The following is a 19,549-nucleotide window of genomic DNA, read 5'->3' on the forward strand; positions in this document are numbered from 1 at the left end:
AATAATTAATGATGATTTTACAAATGATTGGGGTCCCCTTTATATAGTAGGGGAACCCTAAATAAGGTACATTTCTATTTACAGTAAAGAATCTTATTGGGACAGCTGTCTAACCGCCTAGTACGGATTTGTACTAGCCCATACAAATCTATTCTGGAATTTACGCCATGATCTTGGGGACGTGGCGGGAATCTTGCTTTTTCTGTTACAAACCCATAACGGCATCATCTCGGGGTTGGTCGTACTCGGCTTCGGTGCTCATTGCCTACTTCGATCTTCGAGCCTTATATTCTGTCTTCAGTTTCGAGCTTGGTCCATCGGGCTCGAACTCGATCCATCCTGAACTCGGGCTTGAGGTGACTCTTCGATCCCATGAAATCGGGCATACCTGATTTCGACCGTATACAGCTATATTCTGCATTATCATCTAGATATTAGGTGCAAAATTACATATTGTTAATATTCACCAGAATAAGATGTTAGGCCACGTTCTGGGCATTACACCAAGAATTTAGTTCAACGTATATCACGAGTTCAAAGCCTACTATAGGCAAAATTTTATATCGAGATTGAACTTTGCATAACTTCCATACCAAGGTTAGCACGGTTAATGATATCAGCCCAATTATTAATTACACGACCTTGACTGTTGTTTACCTCAAAAATACGAGTAACAATTAAATTTGATTTGTGGTTTTAAAGATACGTGATTAGATTCAATACCAATTAATAATCAAGAAATATGAAGTAGAAGTGAAAGAAATAAGTGGACCAAACCAATATAACTCTGCAGCAGTGACCTCAAGCTGTATGACATCGAGGTGGGTTTAGAGCAATAAGAACAATTAAGTAGGAAAAGTAAAGTAAGAGCAGTAGAGCTAAAGGACAATACTGATGAACAATAGGCAAAAAGTAGAGAGTATATTCTTTGCTCAATGATTAGATGGATCTTACAAATGATTGGGGTCCCCTTTATATAATAGGGGAACCCTAAATAAGGTATATTTCTATTGCAGTAAGGAATATTTTTGATACAGTTGTCTAACCGCCTAGTACGGAATCGTACAACCCTATTCCGGGATTTGCGCCATGATTTTGGGTCATGGCAGGAATCTAGCTCATTCTGATCCATAACGGTACTATTTCGTGGTCGAGCATACTCAGCCTTGGTACTCCTCGTACTCCTATCTCTCGAGCACTGCACTCTGTCTTCGAGCTCGAATCTGGTCCACCGGCTCGAACTCGAACTTGCCCGGACTTGGGCCTAGGATGGACCCCCGAGCCTATAAATCGAAGGCATATGATTTTGACCGTATACAACTGTCAACTACAGATTGATTGAAATTGAAACCATTTAGGTTAGTGCTGATACCTAAAGTGGTAAACCAAATTACTGCTACAGGCCAAGCAGCTAGGAAGAAGTGTAACGAATGAGAGTTATTGAAACTAGTATATTGAAAGGTCAATCCGCCAAAATAACTATTAGCATTCGGATGTAAACCATAAATTAGTGGCTGTCGCCTTGGTGAAGTTATAGCCCGAAAACAGAAAACTGAAAGTGATTTTTTACCTATTTTTTCAGGAGCTGTGAAAAAACTATAGTATTTTCCCACATTTACGTCAAATCAAATCCGTCTGCTTGAGCTAAGTTACAAAATTATGTGCCAGTTTATTAATCTATGGTCTCACTATATTCTTTCTTAATTGATGACATGATCCCAATGCCAAAAAAAAAAAAAAAAAAAAAAAAGAGAGAGGACAGATTCCAAGATATTAGACTCTGCAGGTAGACAAAAGCTAGAGATTTTAGTGTGATAAATTATTTGGGATCCCATGGTACCACATTAATAACCAAATCAGTGATTGAAATGTATGCTAATTAATAAGTTTGATGTTATGAAAATTGTTTCTAGTTTTGGTGTCCAATTTCCAATTGAGATGAGCTGCTCGACAAGGTACATTAACATTGGCAAACATTTTGCTTCTCATTCAACATTTGTATTGCATTAGGTCTAAACTATTCAGATACGCTAGCCCATCGTAAGTATTCAACAGGGAAAGTGTTTTTTGTCAACATTCTTTTATTTCTAGAGCATGAAGTCGAGTCATCTAATTAAGCATGAAGTAATCTTATTCATCTCACCATAAATTCTTAATGACTAATTAATTAGTTACTCTATTCTTCGGAAGTGCAGAGTATGAGATACGAATTAAAACAACGTATCCATTCTTCAGAATCTTTTGTACTTTGTGCATCGAAACTCATTCCTTATGGCAGCTTATAGTTGACTTCCTTTTGTCCTTTCTCATAGTTGAAATTAAAGAAAAAGATCTACAAATAATAAAATAATTACAGAGTCGAATATTTATTCCTTCCACCACTTTGTTTAGTGTAGTAATTACCGACAAAACCTACTTTAAATAGTTGTGGGAAATATTAATTATCTAACATGTCAAAGTACTCTTCTTATTCTACAGTTTTATAACTTCGATTTATTATTTCGCTTCTTCTAACTACCGTATATTGTGTAAGATTATGATTGATTACCTAAATTTTACTTTGATCACTAAACAATTCTACTAGAAGTTGTTTCCGAATACTTAGAACCTCTTGGAATTCTTGTAGACTTAGTAAAAGATATAACGCAAATTAAGGACAAAATTAATTCATACAAGTGATATTGACGACCACTCTGTAATGACACGTAAAAATTTAGAGGAACTCTATATTTCCTTTTGTAAATACGAAATATGGCCATCTCGAAAGGAGGAAGTTCAAAATGATTTACTTCAAAGGGAAAATATAGTACGTATTCCCCATTTAATGTGCCATACTATCCCTTTTTTAATTTTTTTTTCTTCAACAAATGGTGCTCAAACTATCATAAAAGGTTATCTAAACATAATAATTTTCTACTCTTACAATTTCGAGAAAATCAAGAATTTCTGTGTGCGTGCCATATTCTTCCAACAGATGTTAAGGAAATCATACTCCTAAGTCCTCTTTAATATGGATATCGAGTCAAAGGAAGACTAGAAAATAGGATCGAAAGATTTTAGTGATATTGCAATTAGTTTATTAAGCAACTAAAGAGAGATAACCGGGTGTTTGGTGAAAATTCACTTAGATTAACAATAACAACAATAACATTCCAAAAAAATTCTCATAGTGTGAGGTCTGAGAAGGATAATATTTACACATATCTTATTCTATTTTGTGGAGATAAAGAGGTTGTTAAAGACTATTTTCCGATAGATCCTCGTCTCAAGAAAAGTGTAATTCACAGCAAGTTTGAAAAAGAAGAATAGTAGTGAAATAGGATCGCAAGGTTTTAGTGGTATTGTGTAAGATAGTTTGTTATTTTGGTTGGGAAGTGGGATTCCCACATCGGAAGAGAGACGGCCTATTTGAAGCCTTTTGAGCACTTGTCCCTTTCATGTCTTTGATTTAGGACACATACTTTTAAGTGTGTGCAATTAAGTACACGATATATTTATATATTATATAATCAAAGACTTGGACTTGGGCGCGGGCCGGGTCGGATCCTAAAATAAATTATTTTATTTTGTGACTGAAAAATCAATTTATTTAAAATTTTAAATTCAAAATTCGAATAAACAATTATGTCTGTTATGAAAGGGTCTGTCCAGATATGTCTGTTTGTGAAACAAGATATCTTTTTCAAAAGGGTCTGTTGGTTGCCTATAAATACACAAGAATTTCCAACGAAGTGGCATAAAAAATCACAAGTATTATTGCAGGCTTTGTTGTATCCTGAAAAGAATCGTTTTGTATTTCCCTAAATTAGTATACAGGCGATAACTATTTAAGGACGGTCGATTTTCACGCCTCAAAGCCATTTTTGTTTATTATTTTCTAACAATCTTAAAGAGTTATTCTGCTATGGAGAAATTGATGTCTCTTGTTGAGAATCCGACGGAGTTCATCAAATTTGATCGCTTTGATGGAACGAACTTTACCCGCTGGAGAGACAAGATGATATTCTTGTCGTCTGCTCTCAATATCTACTATGTTCTTGATTCTGCCTTGCCTGCGATGCCTGAGCCCACAGCAGAAGATTCTGATGTAGTCAAGGAAGAAACAAGAACATGATGAACTGTTGTGTCGCGGTCATATTCTAAATACCTTGACAGATCGACTCTATGATCTCTACTGCAATCTGAAGTCGCCAAGGGAGATTTGGATCGCTCTACAAACTGCATACCAGAATGAAAAATGAGGTACCAGCAAATTCCTGGCCTTGCAGTACTTTGAATTTAGAATATTTGATATTAGGCCTATAATGGATCAGATTCATGAACTGCAAATCTTAGTATCAAAACTAAGTGATCTTGAAGTTAAAATTCCTGATGCACTTCAAATAGATGCTATTCTTTCGAAATTGCCTTCCTCCTGGAATGACTATAGAAAATCGTACATTCAATGAATAAAATGACTATGGAACAATTTCGTACTCACATTCAAATTGAAAGTGAGACTCGTGCTCGTGATGCTATTAGTCATCCCTCGAGTCCGCAGTTAATTTTGTCAATCAGAATGGTTCAGGAAGTGGGAACAAAAATCTAAAAGTTTCCAAAAAGTCTTTTTTTAAAAAGAGAAAGAACTTTAGTTGTCATCGCTGTGGGAAGAAAGGCCATATGACTCGGGATTATAGATATAGAAAGGCAGGAATAAATTTTAATGCAGACAATACCAAAAAGTCTGGAAAGATTGAAAAATCTGGAAATTCTGAAAAGGCTAATGTAGTGGAAAATTCTGCCCAAGGACTGGTTGCCATGGTTTCCGCGATGCAAATTGGTATGGTCACTGAGTTGAATATGGCTACCGCTACTACAAATACTCAATACTGGTGGCTAGATTCGGGTGCTACTATTCATGTCTGTTATGACAAGAAGATGTTCAAGACATATGCGGAAGTGAAAGATTCTGAACAAGTCTTGATGGGAAACCATGTTGCGGCAGATTTTGCTGGAAAAGGAAGCATTGAGATTAACTTCACATCCGGCCAGAAGTTGACATTACTGAATGTGTATCATGTTCCTGGTATGAAGAAAAACTTAATGTCCGTTGCTTTGCTGTCAAAGAAAGGCTTCAAGATAGTTATTGAGTCTGATCATGTAATATTGTCTAAGTATGAAGTCTTTGTTGGAAAAGGCTATAACTGTAATGGCATGTTCAAATTGAGTATTAATGAAATAAATTATGTTTCTGCTTATATCGTAGAGTCTGATTCTTGTTTATGGCATGCTAGACTAGGACATTTAAATTTCGGTTCCTTGAATTATATGTCCAAAAATGGTTATATCTCATGTAAAACTCAACATATAAAATGTGAAATTTGCATACAAGCAAAGAAGACAAATAAACCATTTCGTAAAGTTGAAAAAAGATCCACAGAACTATTAGATTTAATACATTCAGACTTATGTGAATTAAATGGAGAATTAACTAGAGGAGGCAAAAGATGTTTTATTACTTTTATAGATGCCGTCTCTAGATTTACATATGTTTACCTACTTAGAACTAAAGATGAAGCTTTTCAAAAGTTTAAAGAATACAAGTTTGTTGTGAAAAATCAAAGGAGTAGGAAAATTAAAACTATTCGAAGTGATAGAAGCGGAGAATATTTTCCTAACGAATTTAATAAGTTCTGTGAAGAGCATGGCCTAATACATCAGATGAGTGCCCTTTATACTCCTCAACAAAATGGGTTGGCGGAAAGAAAAAATAGAACTTTGGTAAACATGGTCAATGCTATGTTACTTAATGCACATTTGCCACATAATTTATGGGGTGAAGCAATACTAACTGCATGTTACATTTTAAATAGAGTGCCTTCAAAAAGTATGCAGGTTTCGCGACGCAAGCAATCACTTGACCACGGCCTTTCCTTTCGAACAAGCCTTCGAACCAACCAAATCTAGAAATTTATTGGCGAACAATTCAAATTAAACTTTAGAAACTACTCTCAATTCGAAAGAGGTTCAATTTAAATCATTTTCGAAAAAGTCGACGAAAGTCAACCCTCCGGGCCCGCACCTCGGACTCCGATAAATTTATAAAATCCGAACGCCCGTTCCGATACGAATTCAACCATACCAAACTTAAAAAATTCTGATATCAAATCGCCCTCCAACTCTTCATTTTACAATTTTGAAAGATTTTACAATTTTTTCGATTTCTACTAATTTAACGATGAAAATAATTATAGAATCATGAAATTTAATCAAATCTGGGTTAGAATCACTTACCCCAACGATTTTCTTGAAGAAACCTTCAAAAAATCGCCACTCACGGACTAGTTTCAAAAAAATGGAGAAAAGAAGCTGAAATGCGTTTTTGAGGTGCCCAGGCAACTTGTTTCCAGGCAGAAACTGCAGTGAAAACTACAGTACCAGTCTTCAGTAAATCGATCATAACTTTCTTTATAAATGTCCAAATGATTTAGACTCAAAGAGCTATAACTTTTATTTTTGGATCATCTCCAAATTCCTTATAGATTAAAAGATATAAGCTCCTGAACTAAGACCAACAAGCCTAATTCAAAACTCGCCCGAATCTCTCGGGACCTCAACCAAACATACACACAGGTCCTAAAACATACACTGAATGGAGCTATTCGAGGCCTCGGAACAAAGAAATGAAGGTTAAAATTAAAGATGACCTATCGGGTCATCGCAAATAATATGCAAAATTATTAATGTCATAAAACACTAAAAAAAATGGATATCGAGTCAAAGGAAGACTAGAAAATAGGATCGAAAGATTTAGTGATATTGCAATTAGTTCATTAAGCTACTAAAGAGAGATAACAGGGTGTTTGGTAAAAGTTCACTTAGATTAATTAAGGAGTTCCTTTTTGCTAATTATTCAGACTTTTTGGTGCATATATTAATACATTGAGTGCTCTAAGAGTAGTAATTTCTGAATTCTAATTTGTACACAAAATTTTGATAATTAACAAGAAAATATTATTACAAAGATTTGATTACAAGCAGCCACGTGGCAACTGCTAATAGCCCATTATTGCGCCAAAAACACAGTTAAACAGTTCAAAAAATGGCGCTGCCACATCGGGAAGACCAATTACCCACATGGCTCCCCGGGACCCACTTACCCTTATAAAACGAAACTGAAGCAATATAAAAGGTGAAAAATCTTCTAACATTATTCTCTATTTATCCTAGTAGTGGGCCCCACTTGTTCACGTGGCAGTACCTCAAGGGGAACACATGAAATAGAACGTTCACAGTACAGTGCGTTCTGCTGTAGCTTTTACTACTCTGCTAGTCCCCGTAGCAACTGCCGTTTTTTCTCGCCTCGGCGTTCGGAATCTTTCTATTCACATTTTTTCCGGCAGATTCTCCGTTGAATTACAGCGGATGATTACACGTGACATCTCCGGTAGCTGAGTTCTCTGAGCGTCGCCACTGTACACGTGGCATTTCCGGCTGCTTCTCCGATTTCCACAACCATTACTACTACTACTACTAGCTAGCGTCGTTTCAGTATAGTTAAAAGTCGCCGTTGTCGTCGCCGTCGCCGGAGGATTTCATAGGTATGTCGACGAACTTGACTTTTTCAAGTGATTTGACTCCAGTAACTGAACTGTCTCGGCACACAATAGAAGGATGAGAAAAATAGAAAAGTAAAATGACAGTTTTCTATATTTGTTTGTTGCATTATTAGTGTTTAGAATTAATCATGGATATTAAATTAGTGATAAGTCCGCTTTCATTGATTGTTTGAAAATAGAGGATTTAAAGTTCTTCATTGTGGACCTATCGAAAAGGTATGTCAAATTAAAAGCTACTTCGCCATGCGACGTGACTTTTGAATTTTGATATCACTCTCTCCATTCCAAAATTCACAGGAAAAATCCTTATGTTTTTAGTGAAGATTCAGTTCCTCATTACTGATGGAGCCAACATTCACGTTTATGTTAAAGAGCTATATTCAGGATTTCAAGTCAGTAATAGCAAGATCATTGTGTCAAACATCTTTCAATTTTAGTATAAATGTTTTTACAATTTTTTAAATTATTTCCACCAACCCCAATTTTAGTGTGTAAAACCACTTAAATTGCTAAAATTATTAAACTATGAACACCGAACTCAAATTATGTACTCCATTAGGTTCAGTGATTACAACAACAATAACAATATACTCAGTGTAGTCCCCGAAGTAGAGTCTCGGGAGGGTAAAGCGTACACAGTCCTTACCCCCATATCTTTAAGAAGGCAGAGAGGCTGTTTCAATATTAGGTTCAGTGATTAAAACTTTGAATCCTCAACCTATAGAATAAAAATGATGTGGTGTATTAAATGTATATCTACCCTAAAGTTCATGATTCGGTAGTGTCACACCTCTAGCTGGCGCTTCTCCCATCATTACATCCAACTTAAGAGTTTCTTTTGACCAAATTGCTCCATTCTAGTTTTCTGTACGTATCTGTTTTTGAATATTTCCTTTATTTTCTTATAATAAAAAATGAAAAACATTGCTGTCTGGAATTTATATGCTCATTTCTTCTCAATTATGAAAATTTGATCTAATTAATTTTGGATTAAACTTTATTGTGAGTAAATTGATCACTAAAATATAAATTTCTGCATATTCAAACCTGTATACAAAACATTGCACCTTTGCTTTTTTGCTTTGTAACACATTAGAGATTAGACTCTGAGAAGCATAAAGTGTCACAACTTTGCTAAGCGAAATCACTTGAAAATACAGAAAGGTAATATCTTCGCAAAACTTTTAAGTTAAATTTTCGTTTCGTTATTTCCCTCTAATGGGAATCAAAAAATTGGTAATTAGACAAGAAAGGCATCATAGATTTCATGGACCTTTTGCCAATTTCTATATCTCTTTAGTCTTTACCCGACAACCGACACTAATTTTGTGGGTCTCCCCTGAATAAAAAAATTGTTTATTGCACGTCTTTTTTCAAGAAACATCACTCTCAAGAAAGTCCACAGAGGAGTAATACAAAGGACTCTGTTGCTAGTTGATGGTGCAGGCCAGGCCAGGCCAAGGCCACACAGCTTTTTAGTTTGTATCAAACCCCAAAATATGTCTTGGAAGCAAAGTCTATTCTAACCGTTGGCATACACGTACCATAGTAGGACTTTTCAAAGATTTGGTAGACTTTACTATTTGTAGCATACATAAGGGTCTAAAACGTATAAAGTTAACGGCTTGTGAACTAATTAGATACACCCCATAATTAGTTTGTTACTGTATTAATAAAGTATTTGATTGTAAGTTATACTGCTTTGATTGTTGACAAGTCTCTTTCTGATTTGAAATTGGGGTGCTTTCATGGAGTTTGCTTTTAGCCTTATAACTTTTATTTTTTTAGCTTTATATAATTTTTTCTAGAAATGTTGTTTTGTGGATGTAAGATATAGAAAACCAAATGTCCTTGTCTTTAGGTGTCTGCTGTCAGATGTAGCTGTTTTTCATTGTCTTTTTGGCCTTTCTATTCTTCAATCTTTGATGGGTCTACCTTATATGTTAGTAAGCATAGTTGTGATACTCTCTGGTTGTGCTGCAGTTTTCAGCTAATGAGTAAGTGGTGAGGATAAGCTTTTCTTGCTCTCTAGGTTTAACATTTTTGCTTTAATCACAAAATTGACTCATCTGAAACAAGTAGAGCACGTGGCTGCCTCTGCATGTTACCTTACTTCAGTTCTCTGCTGGGCACAATTCAAGAAACGTGGTAGGATATATATGTTGATTGCTGTCTTAACTGGGATTGTCTTGGTTTATGCTTCTAGCTTGTGCATACAAAATTGTATTTTTCCTGCCAAATGTTAGGGACCGAGTGTCATCTTAATTGTCTGATGTAACTGCCGTGTCAAAATGTTAGATGGTTGGCACGTGCAAGTTCTTTGAACACTGCATTTAAACCTGTTAGTTGAGCATTACTTTCTCTCAAGCTCACTATCTATTCAGCTTCACTGATCATAATTTACTAGTTTCTATTAGGGGGTCATCAATTGATCCGATCAGGATTCCATATTTTCGAAAGAAAAGCGAAAAAGGAAAACTGACAACAACTGTTTGTGATATTTATGTTGCAGAAGTCGTTCAAATGTACACCTAGAGAAGTTCAAACCTACTAGCATTTGTTGGCCTACCATCTATTTGGTCCTATCTATCAAATTATCCATGCCTCTCTTCCTGCTCCCTTATTTATGATTATCATAATTTTAATTGTCATGTTAGACCAATAGAAAAGCCCTTCCCTGACACTTGGAAAGTGAAAATCTGAAATTCTTTTCCAGGTTGTTCATTTTGTCTTTTCTTCTTGCACTGGACAATTTGTGGATGACATGAAGTCTTCTAATTCCCCTCTGTCTTTTCTCTTTGTACCAGAATAATTATTTGTAGATGACCTTGGATAGTGTCATGATGTGCTCTTATAGTGTTCTTAGTTTGATTATGTTGTGTAATTATTATACAATGTAATTGTTTGGCGTAACCTTCCTGCAGAATGGTCCTTGAGATGAAGATTTCATGAATGAACTACTCTTTGGTAAGATATCTCTTTATTCATTATTTTGAAATATTTTAATTGTTAATAAAACTTTTATGAAACTATTTTGAGAAGTTCTGTTGATTTAATTCAAGTTCACTTAGTGTAACATGCTATCAAACATCTCAAGAATTGATGGTTTGAACTTTGAAGAATATGCAACACAACTAACATCGAAGACTACAAGTCAACTAGGATTTATGTTTGTATCATGTATTTTCTTTGCTTCGGTCTTAGCATATCAACTGGTTTTGATGGTTTGAAGGATACATAAAGAGATATAATTTTCTACCTTTAAGATGTACACATACTAAAGTAATCTTTTGATTCAACTTTATGTTAACATAAAAATTCTGAAGAAACAGTTTAGAAGTTACTATTCCATTCAAAAGTAGTTAGTTCTCCAGAAACCCACTTCTGTATTTTAAATTGCATGCATCTTTCTTGTACTTATGTTGTTGCCAGTCTCATTAAGACTGACTGTTTCTTAGTTTGTAGTACTCCAATGGTGCTTATTCTGGAATTTAATATGTCCGTGGCTTTTTATAACTTTTCCCTCTATTTTGTCTTTCATTCTTGGCATTTTAGCTCAGAGATTTGTCAACAAGAAATGAGGTTTGGAAAGGAAGCTGCAATTGCTTTCCTCATTAGCTTGTTCTGGATACAGCAAATTGCTGGTGGTGAGTGTTCTTGTTGGGAGTATTTCGGTCTCCTCTAAATGTTACCATTCTCAAAAAAAAGATATTGCGGTCTCTTCTTTCCATTTGATTGTGTGAGAGTCCAGAGACTGCAGATCAGAGCAGCCTTTTCCTTTTCTGGATGCTCTATTTAATTCACTTCTAGCTGAGTCCAACCTGTATAAACAGCAAGGAGTTCTCTAGCTCTGGTTAACAAGAGATGATGTTAGTTTACATTTTTTATTGGAGTGTTTCACGCAATGAGACAACATAATTCCCTTTGACATGTACATGCAGAAAATTGAAACTTCATCTATCTCTTTATCAGATGAAGAAGGACGAAATGCATCAGTAACAAGTAAGTGGACCTGCAGCTGTCTCGCCAACCAGAGTTTTGTTGTTCCAGAAAACTGTTCATCATCCTGTGATTGCACTCTTGGTATGTTTTCTTTCCCCTGTTTTTGTGAGCTCTTTGCTGCTGAATGGCAATTGCTATAGTGTTTGAGTTGCAGCTAATACTACTTAAATCATGTAATTTTTCACTTATCATAATGCCATCTTCACGAACTAACATGGAGCTAATTGCTTCTGGATGTTATCGACAGTGGTGTAAGATTGGAAAAGTATAGGAAGCATACTGCTCATATTAACATTATTGCTGATTTTTGCACATGCATTGCTCTTTGCTCTGGTTGTAAGCTGGAAAATGGCTCTCTTTTCTAAAGCTCATTGCCAACTAAAGCTTCTAAAACACGATAGAACTCCATTGGTACTTCGAATTTGATAAGAAGAATTCAGTTCCAAAGACACGAGGAGCATTTGGTTTAAAAAATTGTTTCGAACAAGCTCTCGTGAATAAGCTTTCCTCTGGTATTGAGCAGTCCTCAACTGTATGTTTTATTGCTTTTCTTTTAGAAAGTTGACAAAACTCTTCTTCTTGTTGCATGTTGATCTTGTCATATGCAGTATCATACAATTATAGAAAAGTCCAGTGTGCACTGATTTGGTGTTATGCATTTCTGCAGACAAATCAAGCAAGAACAGATGGATATGCATATGTGCCGCTGATGAACTACCTAGAGTGGCTACTGCTAATAGTTATAGCAGCTGTTTTACAGCCTGTGATTGCCATTATGGTATTTTTCTACCTGTACTGATCTTTGAAACAGTTTAATAAAATGTATGTTGCTTTAGAAACTTGCAAACGTAGTTATCTGCTTTTGTCCTAGTTCCTGCACACTAGTTTTTGCTGATTCTTTATCCTTGATTGTGAATCTGTTTACAACCGTCAATTGAAATTAGCTCCACGAGAAGGTTCAAAGAGTTGATTAATTATGTGTTTGCTTCTGAACAGGAACTCAACTTGAAAAGCAGTCACCTAAGAAGAGCATATCCAGCAAAGTTATTTTGGTCATGCTCTTACTATGTGCGACCGTCATTACACTTGGTTTTGTTGCTTCGATGCTGTGTTATGTCTATAGAAAGGATAAATTTTCTATCCAACGACCTCTATTTTCATCAGATAAAGAAACAAGTTACAACAGTGCTACCAACTTAATACTAAGCCAAGGAACTTCAATTACAGAACATGGACGATACACTGGTTCCTCCAACTGTGTTACAGGTAAACCTGGTTTTCCTTAAATGATTTGAGTAAGACCTTGAGTTGAATCTGCAGATGTTAATAATTTATCACTTTTGTGTATAGGATTAATTTTCAAGGAATTCACTTTTATAACACATTTAGGAGTGCTTTTGATAGGTGATATGAGCTTCCTGATGTCAAGAATTGGGTTAATTTCTCTTTGAACTTTATCCTGTAGGTTGTGTTCCCAAAGCATCTATTCTGTTCAAAAGAAAATCTGGAGTATTTTATGGGACGATTATTCAATTTTCATATGCTGACTTAGAGAGCGCAACAAATAAGTTCTCCGATTCCAATTTGATTGGGGTGGGAGGAAGCAGCCATGTGTACCGTGGTTATCTCAGAAATGGAAGAACTGTTGCAATTAAGCGAATAAAAACTCAGGCAGGACAGGACACTGACGCTGCTTTCTTGACGGAGGTAACACCTCAAAGGATCATTCAATTGATATGTTAAACATGCTACTTTGAGAACCTTTTAACACATGCGACTACAGAATGAAAAAGTTATTTAAAAATCTTTTCATTTGCCAGATAGAACTCATATCAAGACTTCATCATTGTCATGTGGTTCCATTGCTTGGATACTGCTCTGAACACCATGGAAAACATGCGGAGAGGCTACTTATTTTCGAGTTCATGGCAAATGGAAATCTGAGAGATTGTCTGGATGGAGCATCAGGGAGACACCTCAATTGGAGTACACGGGTCGCTGTTGCTTTTGGAGCTGCACGTGGCTTGGAGTATCTCCATGAAGCAGCTGCACCAAGAATTTTACACCGAGATGTTAAATCCACAAATGTTCTATTGGATGAGAACTATAGAGCAAAGGTAAGTTTAATTTCTCAAATACTAAAACCAAGGTCCAAATAAATTAATAGAAGGGAAAATCTGTTACATTGATCAATAAGCCGGAAAAAGGCTAGCTGTGAGCCTGTGACCCAGTTTCCACTTACCAAGGAAATACTGAGGAGTTAGCTTCAATTCTTTTTCAATGCAGCAGCTGAGTTTAATTTTTTGCCTTTTTCTTTAACCATTATTAGTGGTTGCCTTTGGCATGCTGATTCTAAAGTACAGTCTTTTTAGTATTGCCAGACTTAATAAATACTACTTCAAATTGCAAATTGTTTCGTTTCCGTAACTTTCATCACGTAATATCCCACTTTGTTTCTGAATTGCTATATGCATGTTCAGATTACTGATCTTGGAATGGCAAAACACCTTCAAAATGATGGTATTCCTAGCGGTTCCAGTTCTCCTGCTCGGATGCAGGGCACATTTGGCTATTTTGCACCTGAATATGCAATTGTTGGAAGAGCTTCTTTGAAGTCAGATGTTTTCAGTTTTGGGGTTGTGCTCCTTGAACTGATAACTGGACGAAAACCAATACATAAGTCGGCTAATAAAGCAGAAGAGAGCCTCGTGATATGGGTATGAAAAGTTAATAAAATGTTTCATTTCGCTTAACATTTTTACTTGCTTGTCTGGGAAGAGCAGCATTGAATTGGATAGAATTATTTCCTCAGATTTTGGGAAACCTTAGTCCTCTCTCAAAGCTTAACCCCAAATAATAGCAAAAAGATAGTGACGAATACTAATTTTCATCTATAATATAGGCAACCCCTCGTCTGCTAGACAGTAGGCGTGTGGTCTCAGAGTTACCAGACCCAAATTTGAAAGGAGAATTTGAAGAAGAGGAGCTGCAGGTAATGGCTTACTTGGCTAAGGAGTGTCTTCTATTGGACCCAGATTCTCGGCCAACGATGAGTGAGGTTGTTCAAATTTTGTCAACTATTGCCCCAGAAACATCTAAAAGGAAACACTTCTCGAGAGATGAGTTCAAGGTATCCAAATAAACTTATTTTGGTTTTCTGTTGCCAATCTACCATATTTTCATTTTCCAATTTAAGTTTGCATAGCTGTCATCCGCTGATTTGACAAACAGATAAACATTACCAATTATTTGTAACCCCATATTAGAAACTTCAAAAAGGGGTAAAATTACTAGGTGTTATACGCCAGATTACATATACAATCTGATTTAAAATAGACATCTTGTAGCTGCATTTAACCTTTCTAAACACAGGAAAATCTTTGTAAGAGATGATCTTAAACTGCTACTATGATATTATTGTCTTTTCTGAAAAGTTGGGAATTAGAATATTATTTCCCCTGGAAAGATCACTTAGGTGGCACTTCACACAATTCTAAATTTCCTTTTCTCAGTGCAGCTGATTTCCTTTGTCATTGTAGTTCTTGTTTGGGCTAACTCTGAGAGCATTTTGTCATCATCTTCGTGTTTTACTTAGCTCTTTCAGCATTACTTATCCTCGTCTTTGTCATCTTGTTACATGGTTATCTACTTGCAAACCGTGTTTTTTTTTGGTAATCTAATCCAAACGTACAGAACTTTATACAGAAGTAATAGGTAGATCCCATTAGTAGATGTTTTGATATGTAATAGATATTGCATAAGAAAACACTGACAGATCTGCTAACGCTCTTTATACATTATATAGGGCTCGTTTAGTTATGATGGAAAGAGTACTTATGGAGAAAGTCCCGGCTTTGTTGAAGCTGAGGAGATCAAGCAGATCACGCCTGAGAATCGCTCAGCTCACTGCTTGTTGTCGCCACATTGTGAGTTCAATCATTGTGGCGAAACTAGTGATCAGAAAGAACATGTTATTCCTGCTGCATATGTAGAGAAACTACCACCCCAGAGCTCAAATGCCCGAAGTTGGAGCCCGCAAGATGATGAAGCAGTGGATTTAACCGAACCGCGGTTTGAGAAATTTCATATGCCAACTGTTAGATTGGAAACAACGTAGGTGCTGTAGGAAAATAGCAGCTTTCTTTTAGCTTTGGTTTCCTCATTTTTTCACGATTTAGTATTCGAGAATCACAGGTTGGTTAAAAGATTACACATACAAGGCAGTTGATTTCATTTTTTTCAATTGATGTAAGGCAAATTTACAAGAAATTTTCTAGTCGTATTTCTTTTGTAAATTATCCTAGTTAGGTATGCAGTTCTAGAAAAAAGGAGGATACAAATTTACACATACTGTCACAAATTGGAAATTGTAAGACTTTTGAACTCCTCTTCCTATTGTAAATGATAACTCAATGTTTGGAGGGCGGCCATCCATACAGATGACCTGACCTGAGATCGATCCCCTCAATGTCTTTTGGGCCGAGCCTGTCGCATAGGGCTTGCCTAGTGCGGTTTACGTCCCTTGTGTAGTTTGCAGGCTATTACATAGTGGAAGGTTTACCTAGTGCGCACAGAGCGCTCACTCGAAGGGCAGAGGCTGTGGCAGAGGCTGTAAGGTTTTTTGGGGTTCAGAAAATAAAAAACTAGTATATTAAGGTAAAAATATACATTAATCAAGCATAGTTAAGTCATAAGTGATACAATTATATGTAAAGAACACTTGTTACCTTTTATTAATTTGATGTAAACGTTGAAAGTGGGTAAGCTTTTTTGTCAAAAGCTACAGCTTGCTTCTCTATTTTAAAGACAAAAAACGAAAATTCTACAAAATTGTTTCCTTCTCAGTTGAGAAGAATAATTTGAGAATTCTCTTTATTTATGAGAATTTTTCTTCTTTATGCTAATGTCAAAGGGCTCCAACATTTGCAATTTCCTGTGGGCCATATTATATATAACTTGAATTAGCTAGGTGGGCACTGGGTCGAGATCTCTCTGTCAATGTCGGACCCAACCAATTCCCAAATTTCATCATCATATCTCTTATCTCTCTGCCGGCTTTGCTTTTTTTTTTTTTTGTGAATTCACAAACAAACCCCCCACCGTCATGCAATTATTTATTTTGTGATTCAAACATATGACTAACATTACAAATAATGTCACCTTAACCTAATTACAGAATCGACTTCAGGCCCAAGGTAATTTTACTTTCTTCTGAAAGATATATTGTCTGTTTTGAATTATAACTCACAAAATTTTTTGGAAAAAAGAAAAAAAGACCCTTAAACTGTTAAGACAAGAGAGTATTTGCTAGCTCTTATATGCAATTTTTTTCTTTCTTATCGACTTTCAATATGAGACTTTATTGTACGCTCACCACTTTCATGAATACTAAGTGTTACAAAACTAGATGTAACTATTGGTGGCAAAATAGTTTTAAAAAAATTAATTATTCACTCATATTATCCATTAAAAAATGGGCTGGATAATGAACTATTTAAAAACGGGTCAAATATGGATAAGAACCATATTATCCACTTAGAAAATAGTAACAATGGATAACTAATGGGTTTAACTTTTATATTTGTAAAGCCTCAAATTAGAGGTTCCTCAAGTTTGAGAGACTACGAATTCTCCCAAAGTGATCATATTCAAGAAGCCATGGATAATATAAATACCAATATTATCCGCTGGTTAACCCGTTTTTTATCCGTATTAAATATGAGTCAGATCGGATAATTTATCCGTTTTTGCAATATCCAATTTCGACCCGCCCATATCAACCTGGCCCGTCCGTTTGCCACCCCAGATGTAACACTGACCTATTGTAAGAGATACCTTTTACTATACCACAGATTTGCATAATCTGATCAGCAACGTGGTCAAGCTAAGATGAATAGTTATTTGTCTCCTAAGAATTGATGTTGGCCATCCCTTTTATTCAAGTCTAACCAATTCTTGCTTCCTCAACGAAATACCAGCAGTCCAGCACTTCATTGAAGTTACTGTTTTTCTACAAAATGCATTCATATATATTAGATATTTCTGTATATTGAATTGCAAGCTAAGAAACCCTACGCAATTAATTGGTGGTTCACTTCTTACGTAATATAAGAAAATGATTAGAATTACTATTAGTCCATTTTTCAATATATACTTATCTGATATTTTTATCAACCACTAAATTTAAGACGAAAAACTGACTTTCATTATTCTTTCAAATGGTCACTACTCCATCCGTCTCAAATTATCTGTCGTGATTTTAAAAAATAGTTATCTTATATTATTTGTCATTTTAGAAGTTCAAGACAAAATTAATTAATTTTAGAAGCGTGTAATATGTAGCAAACTACAAACTATATCCTAAAAACGTTAGGATATAGTGTAGACATATAAATGCACAAACATAAAAAAAAAAAATTAGTCCTAATTGCATGTATGCTCCAATTCTTAAGTTAGTACTACTTTTTGACAAAGGGTACGTCTCTTTTGTACTCATAACTTGATATATGGTATTTATATATTCAAAGTCGTGCAATACTTTTAAGTAAATCAAAATCTAACTTTTAAGATATGGAACAAAGATAAGATTACGCAAACCCTTAATTAATATTATGGTGCTAGTTGATTTGTTTATAAATTGATGAGTGAGACATTAGCGTGTTCTTTTAGATATGTTGCCGTCCATAAATAATGTCCAATTAATTGGCTCCAATTTTATACTTAAGAATAGATTAATACATGGCTCCACATATTATATCCTCTTTCAAATATCATGAGGATGTGAATATGTGTGAACTAGCCAATGATTTAAAATAGAGTTTAAATTATATACACCGTTAGCTTAAGAAAATTTTAAATCATTCATTTCACCATTACCTGCAGGTAACATGTCTTATTGTTAAGATTACAAAGAAATATTTTAAGGAGTCTTACCCGTAAATATTCTTTTGCTGACCTAATAATATAAAAAACAAAAAAAATTTATTGCGAAGCGTATATGTAACATAAACTCTTTAAAATATGCTCGAGTGTTTTGTTTCTTTTATCTTTCTATATAAACTTGAAAAGATGAGGACGCTTAAATCTTCAAAAATCACATCTCTCTGGCATGTAAAATGGAAGGGGGGAACGAAAAAAAAAAGTGAATTAGAAAAACCAACTATTTTAACAAAAGAAAACATAAATCAAAATAGCAGCAGCAGCAAATTAAAGAAGAAAGAACAGAAATTCTTTTCATCTTTGAAATGGAAATTAAAGCATACCATCCACTTTTCAGTGATAACATTAATTAATTTAAAGATTCCTGAATTAATTAAATAAATTCAGCTTGGAAAACTTTACAGTTCAACATTCTTTATAACATATATGCTAAGTGTTATATTGACTCTCTAAAAGTAACATGTGCGAAATTTTTCAAGAAAATATAACAATTAATTAATACCATCCACCAAAGAATCAGGTTGCATGCTCCTCTCATATTCGACTCAAGTCCTTTATTTTCTAGTGACAGTATGATGCCACTTTATTTTCTTTTAACAGCTAGCAATTAATAAGTCCTTTTTAACAACCCGTAAAAACTGTTGATTTGTGAATCTTTATAACTTTAGTATACTATATCTTTATTCTCTTTTTCAAAATTAGGACAATTCTTCAAGATTGCTAACCTTACAAAAATTTCAAGACATTTCTTATTTATTTAACGACAAAAATAAATTCAGTGTAATTCCGCTAGCAGAGTGATGTAAACTTAGAGTCCATCAAACTGTACCTGGTTCTCTATTTCCACAGAACACACACACACTGCAGTAAGTAAATGACACAACAGTGTTTTAAGTGGAAAACTCCCAGCTCATGGGATTAAAACCATGACCTACACTCGTAGGATTTCAACTTCACTAACTGAGCAAACTTTAGATTACAACGTAGTCTAATCTAGGAATTAACCTCTT

At 35.1% G+C, this 19,549-nt stretch overlaps 1 protein-coding gene across 9 annotated transcripts; it reads left to right on the forward strand.

The window, feature by feature from the left end:
• Positions 7,295-16,053, forward strand: LOC109234040 (receptor-like serine/threonine-protein kinase NCRK). Of its 9 annotated transcripts, none has more exons than XM_019399863.1 (11): positions 7,295-7,580; positions 10,523-10,565; positions 11,154-11,245; positions 11,571-11,681; positions 12,268-12,378; positions 12,597-12,866; positions 13,066-13,307; positions 13,421-13,717; positions 14,081-14,317; positions 14,503-14,730; positions 15,406-16,053. In XM_019399863.1, exons 3-11 carry the CDS (start codon positions 11,176-11,178, stop codon positions 15,715-15,717), a joined length of 1,878 nt encoding a protein of 625 aa, XP_019255408.1. In that variant the 5' UTR covers positions 7,295-7,580; positions 10,523-10,565; positions 11,154-11,175; the 3' UTR covers positions 15,718-16,053. The 9 variants fall into 9 exon arrangements, with proteins under 9 accessions (XP_019255408.1, XP_019255410.1, XP_019255413.1 ...); XM_019399865.1 differs by lacking the exon at positions 7,295-7,580 and adding an exon at positions 8,999-9,146; XM_019399868.1 differs by lacking the exon at positions 7,295-7,580 and adding an exon at positions 9,203-9,285.

The sequence above is a fragment of the Nicotiana attenuata genome, chromosome 11 (genome assembly GCF_001879085.1).
Source record: "Nicotiana attenuata strain UT chromosome 11, NIATTr2, whole genome shotgun sequence".
Lineage (NCBI taxonomy): Eukaryota > Viridiplantae > Streptophyta > Magnoliopsida > Solanales > Solanaceae > Nicotiana > Nicotiana attenuata.

Coding starts and splice junctions, on each gene's coding strand:
- LOC109234040 (XM_019399863.1), top strand. CDS start 11,176: ATGAGGTTTGGAAAGGAAGCTGCAATTGCTTTCCTCATTAGCTTGTTC. Junction 13,718..14,080: donor ATGAGAACTATAGAGCAAAG/GTAAGTTTAATT, acceptor ATGCATGTTCAG/ATTACTGATCTTGGAATGGC. Junction 14,731..15,405: donor TCTCGAGAGATGAGTTCAAG/GTATCCAAATAA, acceptor TACATTATATAG/GGCTCGTTTAGTTATGATGG.